At 33.3% G+C, this 22,814-nt stretch overlaps 1 protein-coding gene across 1 annotated transcript in view; it reads left to right on the top strand.

Annotated features, from left to right (window-relative positions):
• Window positions 1-21,690, top strand: part of LOC117107365 (hypoxia-inducible factor 1-alpha-like) — a gene marked incomplete in the record, with an annotated part of 25,360 nt that extends 3,670 nt beyond the window's left edge. Inside the window, 9 exon segments of the mRNA XM_033249023.1 lie at window positions 6,158-6,321; window positions 9,659-9,853; window positions 10,352-10,551; window positions 11,840-11,946; window positions 12,699-12,851; window positions 15,610-15,752; window positions 15,964-16,708; window positions 17,063-17,187; window positions 17,503-21,690. Coding sequence (XP_033104914.1) covers window positions 6,158-6,321; window positions 9,659-9,853; window positions 10,352-10,551; window positions 11,840-11,946; window positions 12,699-12,851; window positions 15,610-15,752; window positions 15,964-16,708; window positions 17,063-17,187; window positions 17,503-17,685 — 2,015 coding nt within the window.
• Window positions 21,691-22,814: the final 1,124 nt, after the last annotated feature.

The following is a 22,814-nucleotide window of genomic DNA, read 5'->3' as shown; positions in this document are numbered from 1 at the left end:
GCCTATAAATTAATCTTTTTCCCCTCTCAAAAATTTTACCGTCTCGGAGATTCTCAGGAAGGGATTCGTCCCCTCGGCCTATCCTCAGAGTTATATTAGGCCTACTGTACAGTTCTTGTCTTTCGTTGAGAGGTAAGCAATTTTATATATTTTGCAATAAATGAAATAAGGATGTGCGAGACTGTAAAATATTCCTGGGTGTAAAATATTAGGCCCAGAAATCGCCACATTTCGAAAATATGAGCCGATTTCCATGGATATTTTGCAGAAAATTGAGGCCTTCATTATCATATTAGGAACACAAGAATTTACGATTCTGCGTATCTACAGTATTTTTCTAGAGGTTTTCCTGTGCAATTTGAATTAGTTTGTTTGTATCCTCTGCCAAAAAAAAAAAAAAAGTAACAAAACATTTTAAAGTTAGTATTAGAATTAATTAAGATCTGCAAACGGGTACAAACAGACGATGTGGCCACCTCCTCCCATTTTCTCCAAATACTGCATAAAACACAGTCCTATCAGCCTGTAGTTTAGAACTTGTGTATCGTGGGAATCAATTATGCCTGAGGAATTTTTACCTCCAGTTGTCGAGACGACGGCTTTTAAACATGTAATAAGAAAACGATCAACACACACCTACATACATAGAATACTATTAATAATGTTTATTTTATTTGAAATTCTCCATATTATACATTATTGAAATTCTTGCAAATTAAAAAAAGAAAGAAAAACATTTTTGTGTTATCCATGCAGTATGCATATACAGCAGGCCTATTAAATATTGTAGGGCCTTAGCAAAAATACTTTACTTTTGTGTTATATTTTTATGATTATTGAGCAATAATATTGGGACAAGTAAAATTGTCTTCAGGAAAAGTGCATTTTTCAAAGGTACTTGTCCGGGGACAAGTGAAAATCTATGACATACCTTAATGCCTGCCATGGTGTTGGGATTCAATATGTCAACATTAATAGTCATCATCAGAAATGATGTATGGAACCAGATACTGTAAATTATCAACTTTTGATAACAGTGTATAGTATGGCAGAATCAGTTTTCAATATACACATTTTATACTACAAAAATCAACTGCAAGGTATTTAAAGGTATGATATCAAGTTTGTAAAATTTAAAATTGTGTTAAATATAATTGCTTTAAGAAACCTAGCTGATGTGGCTGTAATATTCATAATGTACTGTATTACTTGTCTAGACCACTTTTCCATCACGCTATCGCAAAGAACTCTGCCCTACCTAGCCTATCGTGAGGCACATTTTTGTCTGAATGCGGCCAGCCGTTGCAATTAGTGGTGAACGATACTTGATACTCCCGATTATAACGATTGCATCGCAACAAAAGTACAGCCTGAATACCCTATAATAATAAATTTCACATATGATCACGCTGGAGCACTTGAAACCCCTTCGTTCTGCTGATCCTATGACCCAGACCCATTGTCAGAATTTTTATAGTGTAGAATATTATGCTTGTTTTTTTTTTATTGTGATGATGAATAAACGACCTGTCCTTATATGATTTGTGATAATTTTAGGGTCTGGCCTGCTTTGGATGCTGCTTGCAAATAGTGCTTCTAGTGAAGTATCCATCCAAGTGTTACTTGAACTTCATAGAAATTGTTGTTGTACTTTGTTATGTAAGGCAGAGACTGTATAATATACAGTATATAGTTGATAAGGAAGGACCACATTTTAGGAATGTATTAATTTTCCCACACTTGGTCTCACTATTAAAGGGCGTTATGGGGTATCTTTAACTACAGTCTTTTGGTTATGTATACAAGTTCTCCCTTGGTGAAGAATGAGTGCTGCAAATTGGTTTCTTGTTCTCCAGTGGTGCTCAGTGTTGATGCATAGGGAAATTCTGAAAAGAATTGAATTTTGATGATGGTAGTTAATAGAAAACAAACAAATTTGATTTTACTACAATGCGACGTCACTACGGCATGCATGATTTCATAAGACGCCAATACAAAATAATTTTTTCTCTGCCCTCTTCAAGATCTTGCAATTTGTACAATTTGGTTTGAAAATAAAAACCAAAATCATAAAATTTTATAAGCTCTAAACCAGCTACGGTATTACCTTGCTTTGTAATCTTGTAATTTCCTTTGAAAGCTTTATCCCGGATATGTATTAAAACTGAATCTAGTAATTGACATGCTTCACTTGATCATCATACAATAAATTCATGAATTTGTAAATGACAGGCAGGCTATAAACATTTTTTAGGCAGCATAGAGTGGAGTTGAATAGCTATAGTGGTTAAGATGCTTGCCTTCTGATCCCAGGGTCCTGGGTTCAATTCCTATGACGGCAGGACCTTTTGTCATGACTAAAAACAACTCCATTCCAAGCCTCATAAAAAGACTCCGCTGATAAATGCATCATATTATTTCATTTATTTTTAAAAGAAGGTCCTGAATATCGCTGAAATGGTCACCCTCTAAAATTATGGTAAAAAAAGAAAAGAGTGATTATTTTGAGGTATTTATTTAAAATGGTAGGCCTCTACTGTAGTTCATCACATGCAAGTCTACTGTAGATTTGCACTGCATTGAAAATCCAACTAAAGTAGTTTTATTTTTTTGTAATATTAATAATAATAATATATTGATGTTTCACATTTGGTGGTAATGTAGCATACAATGTAGAGCAGTAATACTTTAATAGATAAAACTTACAACATCTAATAATAGCATAGTTAGCAGCTAACTTTAAAGTTAAATACTGTAACAGCTTTAAAAATGTCCCAACTTAAATTAGAAAACGGAGAGAAAGAAGGGAGAGCCGATAGCCAAACTGATGTATTTTTCTTTGTAATTTTAATAATTAGTAATTGATTTTGATGAACTCACACTTGGTGGTAACATGCAATATACATGTAGAGCAGTCATACCTTAAAAGCTAAAATGTTCATAAAATTGGTATTTCTGAAAAGAAAATTAACTATTAAGGAATCTAAATCTAAAAATTGACCATATCTAATGTCAGTGACCATTTGACCTCAAATTTGACCTTGTGGATCGCGTCACTGTGAAATTTTAATTCGTGTAAATTGTTGCCCTGGGTGTTAACTACAACATATAAAATAATGAAGATGTAATATTTATTATACTGTAAAACAAGCGATATTACTTTTTTGACAATCTGTGAATTTTTTTATAGTACTAATACTTAGGTGATTTTCATTGAAATTGGAGTGAGTCTGGTTAAAACATTTCATTAAAAAATTATATTGATACAATTCTTTGACAACAAATTGTGCATTAAATTATTCTGCGAAGGTTGAAATAAAGGTGGGATGCACGCACGAAAGACAAAAAAAAATAAATTAGAAAACAAGGAGGGACAGCCGGTAGCCAAACTGATGTGTTTTTCTTTGTAGTTTGTATAATTAATATTGAAATTTGACATTTGGTGGTACTTTAGCATGCAATATAAAGCAGTCACACTTAGCTAAAACTTACAAAATAACTAATAGCATAGTTACTGTAACTTTACCGCCATTACTGTATGTGGAGTATCTGTTCATGCATGGCTACATAGAGAGAGCGAGGCTCACGCATGTACTGTATGTGGAGTATCTGTTGATGCATGGCTACATAGAGGGAGCGAGGCTCATGCATGTACAGCTCGTGTAATATTCAGTGACTGTTTTTCTGGTTCTTTTAACAGAAAAGAATTATTAACTACTGTATCCTTTTCTGTCATATATCGGTTTCTTGTGGAGTGGGGCCATACGTTTTCCCTTAAACAGATACCGGCGCTTTATAAATTTTCAATATTATTATTATTATTATTATTATTATTTAAAGTTAAGTACTTTAACAGCTTAAGAAATGTCCAACGGTATGTTTTAATGACCCCACCTGCTCTTATGTTCAATGCTGAAATCTATCTATCATAGCACTTCCATCTGCTCTTCCATTCCCATGCACTCAACATGTAAAACCTTCAATGTTACATCCAGGTGATATGTGGTCGCAATGACATTTTCAAATAAAAATAAAATGTTATATTTGGCCAATTAGCGCATAAAAATGGACAGTTCAGAAAAAGATATGTTTTTCTGTATTTTTGCCTGCTGCTGCCTTGAAAATCTCCAATAATAAGATGTATTTCTTCATATATAGGCCCTATAACTTTAAAGCATTTAACCATCCCATGGCATTACTACGCTGTTTTCATTCAACAATAAAATTTGATTTTTTTTTTTTCTCCTCCGTCTGGATGTTTTTGGGAAAACCATTTGCTAAATGAGAAAAAAAATAAGTTTGCGAAAAGGTATAAAAAGTCTTGCTTGAGTAAGAATGTTTTATGAGTTCCCATTCATCTACAATTTCCACTTTTCTTCTGTCCTTCCATGTACAGTATTGATCTCTGTGTACTACAGTACTATTCCAACTGACAGCATAATGTTCCACTTAGGGCGCATTCAGATTATGTACTCGGCATAAAATGTTGTCGTAACATTATGTTCTCGGCACATGTTCACATACCACACCGAACGAAAATGTTTTCGAAATACGATCATTCAGATTATAAAACCATGTTATTGGCATTTATGCATGTGTAACATTTTGAGAGGAGCTCAGAGTCACTGTAGGCCTAACTTTATTTCCATTTTATTAAATTTGTCTCTTATATGATCCCAGGGTCTTCGTGGAAATCTCAAGATTGTCGGATACCCTTTGGAACAGTTGCCTATTCCCAGATCCTTTGGTATTTTGTGCTTCTATCTCCCTTCTTCCCAAACTTCAACTACGCAATTCATTTCGATGACTGCACTTCATGTGCTTCCTCTATCAGAACATGTTTTCAGCATTTTGTTTTGTTCCAAAAAATTTAGGCCTGCAGCATAAATTAATCAAGAGAACAGTAGTACTGCTGTATTATAAGAGCACATAGAAAATATTATTAGATTATCACACTTGTGATCTAAAAAAAAAGTGATGAAGGGCGGTTTCTTTTTAATTGGAACAATTATAGATTAGGCCTATTTCGCCTTTGTTTTTATCGATGAGGGAGGGGACTGTTTATATTTGGTCTGTGCATAGAGAAAATAGAACAGAAGGAGTAACATCGACTTTATCGCTTATCTTTAATCCAATTAAACAGTCAGCTAGTGCCTATTAAATTGCACTACGGCCACCCGCGGAGCTTATCACAGCACTATCTCTTTGTACACACAGCTCCTCGCCGCTTAAGTGTAAACCCCTATAGACGCTCTGGCGTTAGTGGAGTACTTAATACACAAACATTTAAACATTAGAATTAAAAAACACATGCGCAGTTCATCATCCACGATTTGTTTGTGTGCGTGTTTGGTATATTCAGACAGATTTTTTTTCGGCGAGAAAATGCATACTTTAAACGTCAAAATCGGCTTAAAATAACTGTTTCTTTTATCAGTTGTAAGTATTGGCTTATTTTTATTTCTACGTGTGCAACTCGAGCAAAGTGATCACCATCGCAATTGAGGGTGGTATTTGAACCCGCATTCATTGCCAGTGTAAAATGATTGCAACTCGGCATCAACCCAGACTTTTTCCTTTGATGTAAATGAGAAATGCACCCGGGATTACTCCGGAATAAACACAGGTCTATTCTGACTTTGGCAGTGTAAAAAAGGGGTATTAGTTTGGTAGGCCTATCACAGGGTTGTAGCTGTAGAAAATGGTGGGTGGGTAATAACATTGGTAAACTCTAAATAATATGAGCGGATTTTAAGGATAAAGTGAGTTAATAAGCGTGTGTGGAAGGCCATGAAATTAGCTTTAGACTGGGTGGAAAACTTCAAAGCTAGGTGGCCCCGCCCACCATAACTACATCCCTGCTGTCATATGTCGTGCATCATTGTTAATAAATGTTTATTAAGGTATGCTTGTGTCTTCATATTATTCATTTAAACACTGTATAGAGTACATTGTACTAAAACCCTGTTTCTCAAAGTGTTTCATATACACAGGGTACTATATAATCTTCATTACGCGCGCTTCAGAATAAAATAATCTCGTAGCACTTATTATAGAGCAGCACTTAGTGAAAAAAAAAAAACATGTTTGGTGTGGCCCCTATTTGAGGATTTACGGTAATTTTTTCTACCAATTTGTTTCTTTTTTTGCATAGCAGGACGGTATGTGACGGGTAAAGAGAACAACTCAGAAGTGCTGCTGGACCGACTAATAGATGATTTGTACTTGAAGTCCCTCGAAGGCTTTTTGTATGTCCTCTCTCAAGAAGGAGATTTTGTTTACCTGTCTGAAAATGTCTCAAAATTCCTTGGTTTGGCACAGGTATTGTATATATATATATATATATATATATATTTGTTATAATCTATTTGTGAATCTACCACGAAAGATAATACAAAGTTATTTCATTATTATATATCGGTGTAATGTGTAATCTGGATTGTGTTGTCACATAGATTCAGATTCATTTTTATTTGTCAACAAGTACATGAAATTATTTCTTGGGTATTATACACATATAGTACAACAAAAAAATTCAGAAACACAATTTAAACAAAATATTAGTTTAATTTTCTGCAAACAGATTCTTTGTTATATAACCTAATAATATATATTGGCTCAACTAAATAGAATATTTTCATTTTATTACAAAAAAGTCACTATAATGTCAAACTTCACATTAAAGTGAAATAAAACCACTCTTAGGCACAGGATGTGGCGTTCCCATTATTTTATCAAAACTGCCTTATAAGGAATGCTGACAAATTTCACCCTGTCAGAAATTCATTTAAAGTATAGTATTCAAAGGAGTAGATAAATGCAAATCTCCAAAATGATGTGCTAATGATAGATTTACGAGCTTTTATGACTCTTATTGTGAAAGGCGCTACATAAATAAATTACCGCTACGGTTTTATCCACCATTCTATGAATTTCTCCAAGAATGGATGTTAGAAGGACCAAGTCAGCAGTTAGTGGTCACAGCGCCAATCTTAAGAAAGAAAATAACTTTTTTTTTCACTGTTTTTTCTTTTTGTATATAATGGAGAACTAATATAAGTTTATTGAAATGGCTTGTCTACAATAAATTTTTAAAATTTAATTTAATTGAACATTCATCAATAATATCCATCCAAAAAAGCAAAGATTTATAATAGTTTGCACCTAGAAATTTGGTACTGATATAGAAAGCGAGTGTATGACTACTCTTCTTAAAGTAGTAAATATATAATTAATTATAATTATATAATTAGTATAACCCATAATTAATTAACTCATCCAGTAAAGCAATAATTTATACCAGTTTGAACCTAGAAATTATTACTATGTATAGAAAGTGAGTGCCCAAGTTTTACTATTGTTTATGGCTACTCTTTTTCAAATATACAAAGTAATAAATATATAATAATTATATAATTAATATAATTAATTATATAATTATTAATAATGGTATACAAAGGGACATTCTGAGAAGGGTACAGTGGTAAAAATAAATCTACTCTTTGAAAGCATTAATGACCCATGTGTGTGAACTGTATTTTAACAAGCAACTAGCAGTAACTAACATTGGAGATGGTCCCTTATTTGTAGGTAATTGGAGTTAAAAAGTTAAAATCACTGATACTAAACTAGAAACGGTGACTCATGATACACATCATTCTCATGCAAAAGAAATAATTGTAATAGACTAGTTTAACAGGGAATGACTATTACTTTTACTATGTTTAAAAAAGTTAAAGGAAAAATTTAAACTGGAGAGAATATGTCAGTCTGTTTACTAACATCCAGATTTATTTGGTCTATCTTATAGTAAATTTATATAGGCCTATAATAGTAAACTATAAAAAAAAAGCGTTTTGATTTATTATTTATATACGTGAGCAGTTGGCACAGTGGTTGCGGAAAACGGAATGTGGGAAGAAACTGTAAATTCTACCACACAAGGCTTAGAACGATAGGCTAACAGCTCATTCCCCTACGTTAAGTAATGATTTCTGGGACTACATTTATCTTTTATTAATCTATTTATTTATTTATTATAAGGCGAAACTTTTTTTATTCCTTGTTTCGCTTACTTATTTTTTAAAGGATCATCGGAGAAGGGTTGAACAAAAATAAAATTTTGTTTTCTTATTTAGCAAATAGTTTTGCCAAAATTATCCATAGACGGAGGAGAAAATAAAAATACAATTTTATTGGTGAATATAAAATAGGATGGTTAAATGCTTCAAATTTATATAATTAGGAAGAAATATACATATCTTATCTTTGGCGATTTCCAGGCAGCGGAGGGCGTAATAAAAATAAAGAAAAATTGTTTTTTTTTTCCTGAAATTACCATTTTTTTGTGGCGGCAGGTTCGCTAATTGGCCAAAAATAAAATTATAAAAGCGAAATGAAGAATAAAATGCCCTTGTCAATTTTGGAGTGATCTTCATACTATTTAGGCCTATACTTAAACACATAATGCATCATCTATATCAACAGGTTTCCTATTCGTGGAATCAATTCAGGAAAGGGTTCGTAACTTCCTTCCTAAAAATTGTTTGATGCAATAGATTGTTAACACTTTGGAAGTAAGTGATCACATGACTTCCATTGGGTGTAGAATGCAGGCCACTCTGTGTATTTGTTTAGGAACTAGAAATTTTATGGTTTTAGATTAGCTAATGTAAATTAAATAGCAAGGAAAACCAGTAGATTTAATATCATGTTAGTTACATTAATATTCTCTGTCTCTTTTAGACACTGCAATTCACTTAATCTGTTGTGGTTCTAGAGCTTGCCTAAAATCCCAATGAGCCACACTCACACGGGGCTGATCAGCATTACTGACTTTTGCAGACCAAAGTTCCATAATTTGATTCTAGTATGAGCATGTCCACAGTAGGAAGTCATTGAAATCATTATTTGAAAATTGAACTTGGGAACATTCCAAATAATCCATAACTACAGTCTGTTGAGTGGGAGTTGACTGTAGATTGAAATTCAAGTCCAAGGGTTCACCCTAGTTAGGTCCAGGAAAAAAACTGTTGGGGGTTGGGGTTAAGCCCCTTTAGCATGTTTATCATCAATTTGCTACAACAATAATAAAGCATACCATAAATAAACTTTTATTCGTTTGAAAATTGTAGTTTAAAAACATAAAATTACTACCACTGTTAAACGAATAAGTAGGGGTGCCACGATCATGTATGCATGTGGTGGACAATGTAATAAGGTAATAATCTGGATTCTAGGCTAGCCCTCAGTTGAAATAATTTATTTTATCGAGCTTTTCGGTTTTGTTTTTGGAAATGTACTGTATTAAAAAGAAGCAGGGACCATGAAAATTTAAATAGACTATTTCGTTTCATTATCAGCGGTTATAGACGCTCCACGTTTAATACCCGTTCGTTGCTAGAACTGGTAATGGCCATTTAGACTCCACAAAAAACTTGCCCAAACGCACCCTAGGTTATGGCTCTGTTAAAGTACTACATTATTCACAGTGATTATTTACAATCTAGAACCTAGTAGGTCATGTGACCACCTGGTCCAGAGTATTCAAGTACTCAATATCCACACCCAACCTGCCAGCTGGGTGCCAAAATTGGCAAATTAAGTTTTAGGGTTATCCGGGAGAAGGTGTTATTTTGAAATATTTTATTCCTACTAGGTTGATCTGATGGGACAAAGCATCTATGAATTCACACATCCTTGCGATCATGAAGAGATTCGTGAACAGTTAGCAGACAGGCCAGGAGTGTGTATAACCAACAAAGTGAGGGAGCATCAGACCTTCCTGTTACGATTAAAATGTACGCTGACAGAAAAGGGCAAAACCGTCAATCTCAAGTCGGCCATTTACAAGGTCGGTTTCATAAAATTTGTTGAAAACTTGTAATGATTATTTATTTTATTTCATTTCATCCCAGCAGCATAAATGCGAATAACAGGGAGGATACAGTAATGATAAAAAACAATTATAAATTATTATTAATTCTTTATTAATATGATAAAAATTAAATTTGATTTAGTGTCATAATTTTGATGGTTTACGGAATGTTGAAGGACACTATACTTTTTCTGTTTCTGTTCAGGCATATTCAGTAAGCTTCCATTTATGCTCATTCTTTAGTATATATCTTAATTTGTTTTATATACCACGCAAAATACAAGGGTATGTATGCACAAAACAAGTGAACAGATGTAATTGGAAAAATAAAGCGAAAAAAGTCTTTATCTTGGTTATATTTCTCCAGATCATCCCCATGTACACTTTTGAGAGGTTTTCTTATTCTTGGTTAAGTTTGGCAAAATAAATATTATACTGTACTGTACCATGAATTTGCATTTACCATGCTTACAGGTGGTACAGTGTGTTGGTCATAAAGAATGGGTTGATTTGGTCGACTCAAAAACTGCAACATCAACAATATCATCAAGTTTGTGTCTTGTGGTCGTTGCATCACCCATCCCCCACCCATCCAACATTGAACATCCATTGGACAGTAAAACATTTGTGTCCAGACACAATATGGACATGAAATTCACAGATTGTGATGAAAGGTAAGCTTGTGTTCCTACACCAACTAGCCTTTTCTAGCGGGTACATTTTCTACTGTCATTCATTCTTCGTCCATTTAGCAGGTAATTAACAAGGTCATTTTATAGGAGTGATGTTTTACTCTTTCTGACATGTTATCATACTCAGTACGTCCCCAAATACTTGCAAAAAAATTCACAAGGGATTTTGGTAAGGAGATGAAAGGTAAGCTTGTGTTCATACACCAACTAGCCCTTAAATTTAGTGTTAAAAAAAACTCCGTTTATAGCCTGCGAGTCCATTTCCCACCCAAAGCATGTTTTATTTGGGGACGTACTGAGTATTCAGTATGATAACACATCAGTTATGCAACACTAATAAATCATCATATTTTTTAGTAGGATCATAATGAAGTACTCTACTTTTGTAGGCCTATTATTATTATTCTATTAGAGATTTCCATACTGCTGAGTATATTTGGCAGTTTTTATTCCTTAGTGGCAAACATTGTAATAATACTGACAAGTAAAATATAGAAATATAACATGGAATGGTGAACAGGATTAGATAAAGTTATTCCTATTATTTGATTTATACAACGCCCTAAGCAAGGAACAGCCATAAAGTGCACACATGCACATATACTGTTCTTGAACTGACAAAGGACTGGTGGTTTCTAATACCCCTTATTTGGCTATCATGCATTTCAACTTTCACTAATCAATATTTCAACTGAGATAATGCTATACTGTTTGTATATTATTGTTAGTTTGATGAAAGGTTGAATCCAGATTGGGCATAGTATAGTAACTATGGTTTAGAGAAACACCTCCACAAGTGATAATTAAAGATGATGGTAAAAGCTTTGCAAAGGCAATTTAAACAGTTTTAACTTCAGCTAATATAGATGCATTATATTTGGATTTAAGTCTTACAAAAATAGACAATGTTCTACTCCATTAGCTGGTGTTAGACATTTGCATTGTTTAGCTTAAACAAGTTCATTGTAATCTGGAGCAAAGGCTATGCAAAGTCTGATCATTTAAATATAAACGTCTTTATTTATCGACATATTTATTTTTATATTTCGATGCCTAGCTCTGCAGTGAGTTCTGCCCCTTAATTTGTATGACCTTGCGGTTTCGTTTTATCGGGGATTTAGGTATTTCCATGAATTTTAACTTTTAAGACAACGGGCTCAAGGAAGATAAATATATCAATCCTAATGGTTTCCACATGTTGTACATTAATGTTTGACTGTATGTTGTGCAATATAAATTCTATATACTTAATTTCTGTTTGATGTTTCAGAATTGAAGAACTCTTGGGTTACAAAACATCAGAAGTAGAGGGTCACTCATTTTACAAATTCTTTCACGCTGGTGACAACGAAGTCGTCGAAAAGAATTTAAAAGACTGTAAATATCATCCCTATTATATTCATCTGTTATATATTCATCTATTTTGTATACTTGTAACATAACAATTTCTGAATAGTTCCTAAATGGAGATTTTCACTAATATCATAACTTAAATTTCCCCATTATTTTTTTTTCCAATTCTTACCTCTTGTTAAAAAGATAGTGTACTTTTAAAATCTGGAAAACCAAAGAGGAGAACATAAAGCCGGTTTTAGTTTTCATACTAGACAAATATATTCGCACGAATCAAAAGCATCGGTTCGCTTCCTGAGCTCTGATTAGTTGCGCATTTTTTTGCTTCGCAAAAAGTAGAAACAGTTCAAACTACTGATTCACTGAAGTAAAAAACTCTGATAGAGATGTGAATGCGTGTGCGCATGTATTGACGCTTTTGATTCGCGCGAATAAATTTGCTTAGTGTAAAACTGGCTTTAATTAATCATTCCCTCCCCTCAAGTTTTCCCTGGATACTAGGCTGAACATATGGCATCTTATTTGTGGATCCTTTTTCTCTTTTAAACTTTCAAAGTCTTTTGCACTATGTCACTGTCAAAGATCATGATTGTCAGTTTTATCATTCCCCTCATTAGTCACCAGCCTGGTGTGTCTTGATCTCCTTTGGTCCCTGAAGTACTATCTTCTATGATAAATGATCCAACTATCAAGACATTCCGCTTGTTAGACATAGGATTAGCACTGTGCCATAAATATAATAAACAGTTTGACTAACACCTGTGGCTTGTTTACAGTATATTCCAAGGGACAAACTGTGATTGGTCAATACCGGTTCTTGGCAAAAGATGGTGGCTATGCCTGGATCAGTACAGAAGCAACAATTATATATCACAACAAGACGTACAAACCACAATGTATTGTTTGTATACATTACTTGATTAGGTATGGTATAAATAAACATAGCAATTCTAGTTTCTTTAATTCTATGTGTGCACTGAACCATGGAGATCCTTAAGCCCTGTCTAGACTATCAAATTTTATTTGACAAAAACATGTGACATGCCTAAATATGGTCATGATGACATCATATCATAAATATGACATGTCATGACTCTATATGGGCATACTGGACTGGTCTTTTTATGTTTTATTCTTGAGGCTAAAATGCAAATTACTATTTATAGTATTAGTGACTTACCTTTCAGCCTATGTCTAGTGTTCCGTCGTCTTTTGAAAAAGTAATTTAAACTAATCAATCATTAATCTGCTTTCAACTGTACAGCATAATGAATTTCAATAATTCTAAATTATTAAGCCCCTTCATGTTATATTATCTATTATAATAGAATAACAATTTGATTATTAATTATTAAGCCCCTTCATGTTATATTATCTATTATAATAGAATAACAATTTGATTCTGATTTTTTTTTTTTTTTTTAGTGGGGTAGAGCAAACCATAAATGTCCTCTCTCATGTTTAAGATATTGCTGTTGTTGTACTGTATGTGCTATGATATCTTAGTATTTGTTACAATGTTTTATATGGACAGGTGGTCTGACTTTAAAGATATTATGTTAACTCCATTAAGTACCAAAGATCAAGAGAAACGGATTCCAAAGCTTTGCCATTAAAGTCAGTTATAAGTATGTTACACTGTCCCTTGTCAGCCGTAGTCCTGGCCATTGTTGCCATTAACACCAGCAACTTTTGTTTTGCAATAATATTTTGGCCCACAGCCAATGTTGGTAGGGATTTATAGGCAGATTTATTTCTTCCGTGACCAGAGTTAATAGACGTTAAAAACAGTTTGAAACAGTATGGAGAGAAAGTGGCATGTTACAAGGCTTTGTCTACCCTCGACCAATTTTATAAGGAGTTTTGTTGAGACTTAATCGAAATAAATAAAAGTGAGATGTCATCAATTGATGTTCATCAGTCCAAAGATCATCATTATGATTCATCAGATACGTAACATAAAATCAAGCTTAATTGTTTGTATAATAACATGTGTGGTGTAAACATTGCAGTGAAGTAATTCTCTCCATGAATAACAGACTCAATAAATATCTTGGATATATTCTGCTATAACAATTGTGTTTATTATGTATCGCTCTTTATTTTGTTGAATTAAATACCTGTGGAGGTTTAAAAAAATGTGGGAAATTTGAATATATACCATCTGTGGTGAAATATCTTCAATTTAAATATATGAAATAAATATTGTCTTGCAATAAAACAGATCTAATATTTCAGTTTTTACTGATTTACAGATGTTTTTTTTTATATAAATTCTTAAGTTATACCAGCCAAATTATGGTCTATGAAAAAGAAACAGGAAAGTTAATATATCCATATAGTGGTTAAGAATTTTTTTTTTTTTTCTAAATTTCAGTTTTAAACTAATAATTTATTTAAAGTAAGCAATTTTCAATTAATGTATATTTTAAAGCAATTACATGCTAACTATAAGCAAGATTTCTTTTTTTTAATGCAAAATTACTCTGTTTCTTGTCACTACTTGGACAGCAAAAAATCTTTGTTGAATTCAGTGCCAATATTCTATAATGTCAATTTGGCAGAGTAGATATTTGTGGTTTTTTAATGTGTTTCTAGCTGACCAAGAGGAGGATCTACAACAGAGATTGAATAAAACTATTATCATGTCAAAGGTCAAGTGTCACTGGGGAGATGACAAATACTAGCTTTCTGTCTGCATCCTACTCTGGCTGTCAACAAGCCATCCATATTCCAACTAGTTTCCTTGGTTATGTATATTTTTATAAGCGGTTTAATGATTTTTATTGTGAGGGGCTTAAGAAATACAAAACTATTACCATATATGGGCATAATGTCTAATCCTTGGGGTGATTGGTGGGAGTTCCAAGCAGCATGAACATATATGGGCCCTGTTCAGACTATCAAATTTTATTTGACAAAAACATGTGACATGCCTAAATATGGTCATGATGACATCACATAATGATCATATAGGCACATCATGACTATATATGGACACATCATGACTATATATGGGCACATCATGACTATATATAGGCACATCATGACTATATATGGGCATACAGTTTTTTGTGAAAGAAAATTTCATAATTTTGACAGAACTTTAAACCAAACTTTTTTAAGTAACTTCTAAGGCAGTTGCATATTATAGGATGAATGACATGTGGCAAAGAAGCTACCTTAAATAATTAGTATGTTCTGTAGGCTTCGGCTTATGGTGCCCTGCCTCTAAATTAGTAAATTGGTATGTATGGGGTGTATTGGTGTGTATGGGGTGGTTATTATCTTGTGTAATTTTATTGCTAACCCTGCTTTTTAGGTTTGGGGCTGCATCTAGTAAAAACATGAATTTGTGGAAGATAGATTACTTGACCTAACTTTAAAATCAACAATATGTTTCAGTATTTGAATAATGAAAATATGAAATTCAAATTTGCAACATACAGTAGTAAAAACGTGCAAACATGAATTCATTGGAGACGGATTACTTTACTTTAACTTAATAATATATTTAATAATATATTTCTGTACTTAAATAAATTAAAATATGTAATTCAAATTTGTACAATTCTTTTTTTGACAATAAGACCAAAATAAAATAAGAACGAAAAAAGAATGGTATGAATTTTTTGATTTACAATTCTGGTGAAATTTTTGACAAATGTTGTGTTTTTTTTTCTACAGAAGATCAAATGTCATCAGGCAAGAATGAGTGCGCCTTTGACTACGCAGAAATGAATCATGGCATCGGTGACAACTTTATGGACTTTGATCCATTTGCACCAATGGATTTTGAGATGCAGCCAGAGAGTCAAATGTCACCACAGGTAAATGAGCATCCTATTCAAGCAATAATCAGGGGGCGGATTTAGGGTGAGGGGCCCGGGAAGTAGTTCAAGTATTGAGCTGTGCCCTTTGTGTATTTAGCAACATTGTTTTTTGGCAGTAAATCATCTTCATTCTCCTATAGTTTCTTAAACCTTCTTACTTGTAGGTGGCCTTTTTCACATTATTAATAAAGTTTTATCATTATAAGAGATGTGTATAAGAGGCAGGATGGTTGGTCTGAGTCGTAGCATGCCAAACATGTCTGTTGGATCAGGAAACACAGGTGCACCTGCTAAAAGCCCCAAAATTCTTGAGGCGATTCATGAATCCGTGTTACCATTGCATCTGGAGACCTCCAATCAATATTCTTCTCCAGAAGATTGTCTCAGCATTCTACAGATTCTCTGTGATCAAAAGGATGGCCAGCAAAATACTCTGCAGGGGTTACCAGTACAACTTAACCAAGAGCCACGAATCTCATCAGCAGCATCACATATCTCACCACAAACATCACTGATCTCACCAGCAATGTCACAGAACTCACCACAAACATCACAGATCTCACCAGCAACATCACAGATTTCACTAGCAACGTCACAGAACTCAAAACAAACGTTACAAATGTCACCAGTAACGTCACTAAGCTTACCACAGACTTCACAGATTATTTCAACAGCAGCATCATCATCAGGATTGATGGCATCATTGCCCCATATACGAATGAACTTTGACCCAGAAAAGGATCCCGATCCTGATTGGAGACAGCTGGAAGCTAGTCAGCCTTACCTAAAGCAACAATTTGGTTATGGAAATAATGGATCAAACCTGAGATTACTGAAACGCAAGCTCAGTAGCGATTTCAATTCACCAAATGCAAAATTGTTTGCACATTCCTCTGGTAACGGAATGCCTGTGAAGAAAGAATTTGATTCAAAATCAACAATTTTTCCACAACGTAAGTAGTTCAAGTATTGAGCTGTGCCCTTTGTGTATTTAGCAACATTGTTTTTTGGCAGTAAATCATCTTCATTCTCCTATAGTTTCTTAAACCTTCTTACTTGTAGGTGGCCTTTTTCACATTATTAATAAAGTTTTATCATTATAAGCTGGTATTTATGTTGTGTAAGCTCTGCAACATTGTTCGGCTGCGGGTTGCTTTCATGACAAATTGTATTATTCTCAGATAATTGTTGCCATACCACCTTCCTCCTTTATTTGGCCACATGCTTTCTAAGAACTGTATTAATAATAAGGATAGTAACTATGATAATGTTGTTGCTAAATATTACATATGTTTTGTGGTTTTCAGGTAAACAGACAATAGGAACAGTTGACCTGAATGCATGGGCCAGCATTCTCAGCCAATCGGATCGTACTTTGACCAGTGACAAACTCATACATTCTAAGCTTCTACAGCAAGTAGCTATGAAAGCGGTAAGATAATATTTGGAAATTTCAGACATTAATACTAACTGATTTAATGTGTTTATCAACTCAATCAGTTTTTCTTTTAATACAATTATTGAAATTAAGTGAGGTAGGTATAATTAGGTGAAAACTCATCAACCACAAAATTCATATTTTATTTCTAGATTGCAGTCTAACTATAAAATCCTATAAATTAGTGAACTTCAATTATAATAAAAATTATAATTTACCTCAAGAATAGCACAAGAAGTAAAATAATTATGAACTTTAACTCTACCATTATTGTCTTTAACTTTCCCTTATGTTCCTCTCAAACTACAGAATGAGTCCTCAAAGAATATCTGTAAGCCAACTCAATCGTTATTCGGCACGCCCTCTATTGCCAGTCTGTTGCCGCTCATCAACCAATATGATGCAGAGGTCAATGCGCCGATCACGCCTTCATGTCTCCTGCATGGAAATGACCTCCTCAGAGCGCTTGAACAGTCAAAGGGTGAGACATAATTCACTCTGAGGCCAGTTTTCAGCACCAATTTCATGTTAGTATAGTATTTTTGTCAAAACTTAAACTCTCTGATACCTTTAGTATTAAAGAGTATCTTCCAGGTAACAGGATGTCAAACAATATTTGTTTTTTTCAGGTGTAGAGGCTTGGCGAGGCCTTGCTAGGCCAGGCTAGGTTAGGCTAGGCCGTACCGAGGCCCATGTGCCTGTTCGTTTAGGTTGTTTAAAACCTAATTTCAATGAGAATAGAACCTTTAGTTTATGACTTGACTTCAACAATAATTGTTGTCATTGATTATTAGTTTGTCATATATTTAAGACGGCCCCTAAATATCAGCCGACAAGGCTACATAGGTCAAGCTGGGAGGGTCACCTATGGTTTTGGTTTAAATAGAAGTAAATGCTTTGTAAATAGCCATATTTTCATTTAGTATTTTGGTATAATAAGTATATTCTTACTTGAATAAAATTCAATAGGGAATGGACAATTGAATAATTAGCAGAATTATCAGACTGATTTAAGGAATTGAGTATCCAGTAGGGGAACTGGGTATCTAGTGGGGGAATTGAGTATCCAGTGGGGTAATTGAGTATCCAGTGGGGAATTGAGTATCCAGTGAGGGAATTGAGTATCCAGTGGGGGAATTGAGTATCCAGTGAAGGATTTGAGTATCCAGTGGGGGAATTGAGTATCCAGTAGGGGAATTGAGTATCCAGTGGGGCAATTGAGTATCCAGTGGGGCAATTGAGTATCCAGTGGGGCAATTGAGTATCCAGTGGGGGAATTGAGTATCCAGTGGGAGAATTGAGTATCCAGTGAGGGAATTGAGTATCCAGTGGGGGAATTGAGTATCCAGTGGGGGAATTGAGTATCCAGTAGGGGAATTGAGTATCCAGTGAGGGAATTGAGTATCCAGTGGGGGAATTGAGTATCCAGTGAGGGAATTGAGTATCCAGTTGGGGCATTGAGTAACTAGTCAGGGAATTGAGTATTTAGTGGGGAATAGAGTGCATGGAAAGCTTGTACTGTAAATATGTTTTGTAAACAAAATGAAGCAGCTATAAGAATTTCATGAGATTTAAAAACTTATATATTTTTTCCATCTATATTCTGTAAGTTAAAGTGATATTTTTAAAACATTGCTTGAATTATTCAGAACAAGTAGATGCAATTAAGTAATAAGTTGATTTAAATAAAGTGGGCATATAAGTGCCTAGAGAACTTGTAAATACATGTACTGTAAGTGTTTCAGTTAGAGCAACACTGTAATATTAAGTTTTCTGTGTATTTTTTCTCTAATATTTTGTAGCATTGCTGTTGATTCAAAAATCAACATAATCTAAGGACAGGAATTGTAAATATACTACAACATGATATTATGCGTGACTATGTCAGGTATACTACAACATGATATTATGCATGACTATGTCAGGTTTCTGTCTCAAAAATTGTGTTCTTATTGTGAATATTACTATTGCTTTTATTATTTTATTTTTTTGTCATTGCTTTGCATTACTTTATATCAATACTTACTAAGATTGGCTTTGAATTGCCATTCTAATGCTTAAAGTAAATGGATACATTATGGATTCACTCTGTCTTTTAACAGTGGCTCTGATTGTTGTAATCATGTCTTAAATATTCAGAAATGTTTATCGTGTCTGCTTTAAGATACAGTTTGTGATAAGTAGAACAATTAAATTCCTTATTTGAATTGCTTTCATTGTACATTTAAGTTACTTATTAGCTTTTGATAAGTATTAGAACAAGTCATGCTTAAGTATCGATACGTATGGTTCTACCACTGTTGTGTGCACTACTAAATGTGCGACGACGAGACACTAGAACAGATGTACTCGTGCTGACCGTCCTACATTCTTTGTACAATGTAGATTTGGTCAAATTGCATCCTAGAATCCGTGCGACGAGAAATTAACACTCTCGCATGCCCAGATTAATTTATTACGTTTAACATCCCACCACGTCATGCAAATGATTCTCCATGTGAAAGTCTGCACTTTTAAAGCACATGACACAGAAAATACTGGGGTCACAAACTTAAAATAAGTGAAGAGATGTAATTGAAATACAAAAAAATTAACAACTCCAAGCCAGCACCCAAATTGTAGTAATGGTGACATGCCTATGTCACTGACCAGGAATCTATTAAAATGTACTTTCATCTGACAAGAAGTCAATTATTTGGCCATCCCATGCCAAAAAAACATAACTTATTTTTTTTGTTAAGTTGCGTTGGAGCAGCTGTATTTTATTTGTGTTTTGTAATTTAGTTTCAAAGACCCCTGTTTGGGTCTTTTCGACTTAAATGGGTTATTCCAATTTGTTAGTTGTTGCACATTCAGTCAGTCAGTATATCAGTGTATCCATATATTGGACAAAAGTGTTATACAGTTTTAAAAAATATTGCACGTCAGTTGTCTGCTACTGGCCTTCGTTATCAAATATAATAATATTTAGATGGGCCTAACCTTTTTTATTCAACATGCTTTTATGATTTTTATAACAATTAGTAGAGTGTGATTATATAAACAGTGGTGATTGACTTTATAAGTGATACCAGTCTATTATATTGTTATGTTTCCATTGTGTAATGCCTTGCACTCACTGCGTCGTACAACCGTCACACGACGAATCCAACTCAGTTCGCTGTGAGCGATTGACGATGCAACACCGTCTGCTGATTGTCGGTAGCTGTCTGAACAGATCGTCATTAAAAATTATCTGTTGCGCGCGTTTCTTATTAAAATCGCGTCGGTCAACGACCGTCATGCCCGGTGAGTGCCTGGCTTAACTAGTTCAAATGGTAACTAAGATCCTAACTGCTTTCTTTTGCGCTCTTTGACCAATAACTAAAGATTAATGCTAATACTGTATATTAAGTTTTTGCACTTTTCAACAAGTATAACTTGTATATTACAGTGCATATCTAGAAAAATTACTAGCAAGAGATTATATTTTAATTATGAATTGATTTTGAAAGTGGACTCATAACGTTTTATTTTTTATATAAAATGTAACTATTTTTGGCTAGGCACTTATTAGAGTGGTCTGTGACCGTTGACTCTAAGTCAGTTTTTAGAAAAATGTCAAGTGTTAGCTAAAGTTTTAACCATGAACTGTATTGAAAGTTAATTACTTTTTGCTATGTTGTATTTCTGAAGAAATAGATTACATAATATATGGTAAAGAACAATATAAAGTAAATGACAGCAGCACTTTATAATATATGGTAAGTAATGTTTAAACAGTTACATTCATTGCTCAGTGAATGATAATGGTATACTATGGTACGTTCATATATAATATATATGATATGCTATGATATATAATATATAATTAAGAATGACTGCAACCTGCCATTGATATATGATATGCTATGATAGACATGATATATGCTATGATGTATATGATATGCTATGATATGATATATATTATAAGCTATGATAGAAATGATATTCTATGATATATATAATAAACTATGATAGATATGATATGCTATGATACAGTATAGTGATATGTAATAGACCAACATCAACCTGCCATAAATGATTATGATATGCTATGATAATATATATGATATAGTATGCTGATATATGATATGCTTTCAATGCATATATCATAACGCCATTAGAACTACTGCATGCAAACATCCATATATATTATTTTCTGTCTCATATTAAACTATTATCCTTGTATGTTGCTATATGACAATAATTCAAAAAAACTATTTGTGGCATGTTGCAGTCTCTTTGAAGTACTTTTTGACGTCATACAATTTTAATTTCTCTATCAAGTAATTAATCTGTGACTTTTATTTGTTTGTTTTTATTCACCTTTTTATTATCTAATTGGGAAACCACATTTTCTATCAGTTTAATCATTATGGTGTAAGGTGCTAGACTGGATAGGGTCAATGTCTATTGCTTGTATTTATATTTTCTTTCATTTGTTGTGTGTTGGATTAAAAACATTGTATCAGCTTATTTTGTTGTGTATTTGTTTTACATGTATTTCTACAAACAAAGGTTTACGGGGTGAGTGGGAGTTGGCAATGGAATGACATGGAACACTCATACAAAGTGTTACAATATATTGCAACAGCATAAAACACGAATTATACCATTATTCTATAATGTAATGCAATGATTATAAATTCTATATCGTGCATTTTCCATACATTTTCTATATACATTTGTATAATTGCATAGCTGAAAAGTTGAAATAAGTGCTCTGGCCAAGTGTCTGTCAGCATATAAGATTATTTTGTTATCACTTCAGATATAGAGCAACCACAATTGCTAGTCATGAGCTTTGAAGTTCAATTAATCATAAACATATGGTACAAAATCTATGAATGCCTCTGTGTCTTACCCACTTGTAACATTGAAGAAAATACAATTACCCAACGTATTGCAAATAATTTTTTTTTTTTTTGTGGAAATTTCACCCACCTTTATTTCTATCTCTTTTTGTTACTTTTTGATTTTTTTTTCTATCATCAGTGACATAAAAATATAAAAATTAAAACTCAATTGCACCTGAAAGGGATCAGTCCTCAATGGCTGACTGTAATTTTTCCAATGCATCTTTTAACTTGTATTAATTTCTAAATAATAAATTAATATGTTTTTTTTCTTTTTAGGACCCAAAAATGCTTATCAAATATTTCAATATACATCACATTCCAAAATTGTACACATGCACATGTGTGTGTATATATACACACACATACACACCCAATACCATATGCATACACATATATTTTTCCCTTAATTTCATGGAAATTCACCCTTTTTGCCTTTTGTTTCCTTAATTGTTATTTAAAGTTTTCTCTTGTGTACAAAACAAAAAGGTAACATATACTGATTTAATATTAATATCATTGATAATATTAATGATATTAATACCATTTCCATCAGATCAATAATAAATATTATAATAATAATCTTTGTGATAATAAAAGTCAAGAACTTTCTTCTAATCATTTTCAAACGTTTTCAAATCATTGTACAAATTTTATATATGCACGTACATACACACATATAGAAGTGGTTGGCGCATCGGTTATGGTTTGGACTCCCAACCTTGAGGTCGGGGGGTTCAAAAC

Source organism: Anneissia japonica, unplaced genomic scaffold, assembly GCF_011630105.1.
Source record: "Anneissia japonica isolate Jap-2015-1 unplaced genomic scaffold, ASM1163010v1 scaffold9668_len1562885_cov226, whole genome shotgun sequence".
Taxonomy (NCBI): domain Eukaryota; kingdom Metazoa; phylum Echinodermata; class Crinoidea; order Comatulida; family Comatulidae; genus Anneissia; species Anneissia japonica.
This window is presented reverse-complemented; position numbering and strand designations above follow the sequence as displayed.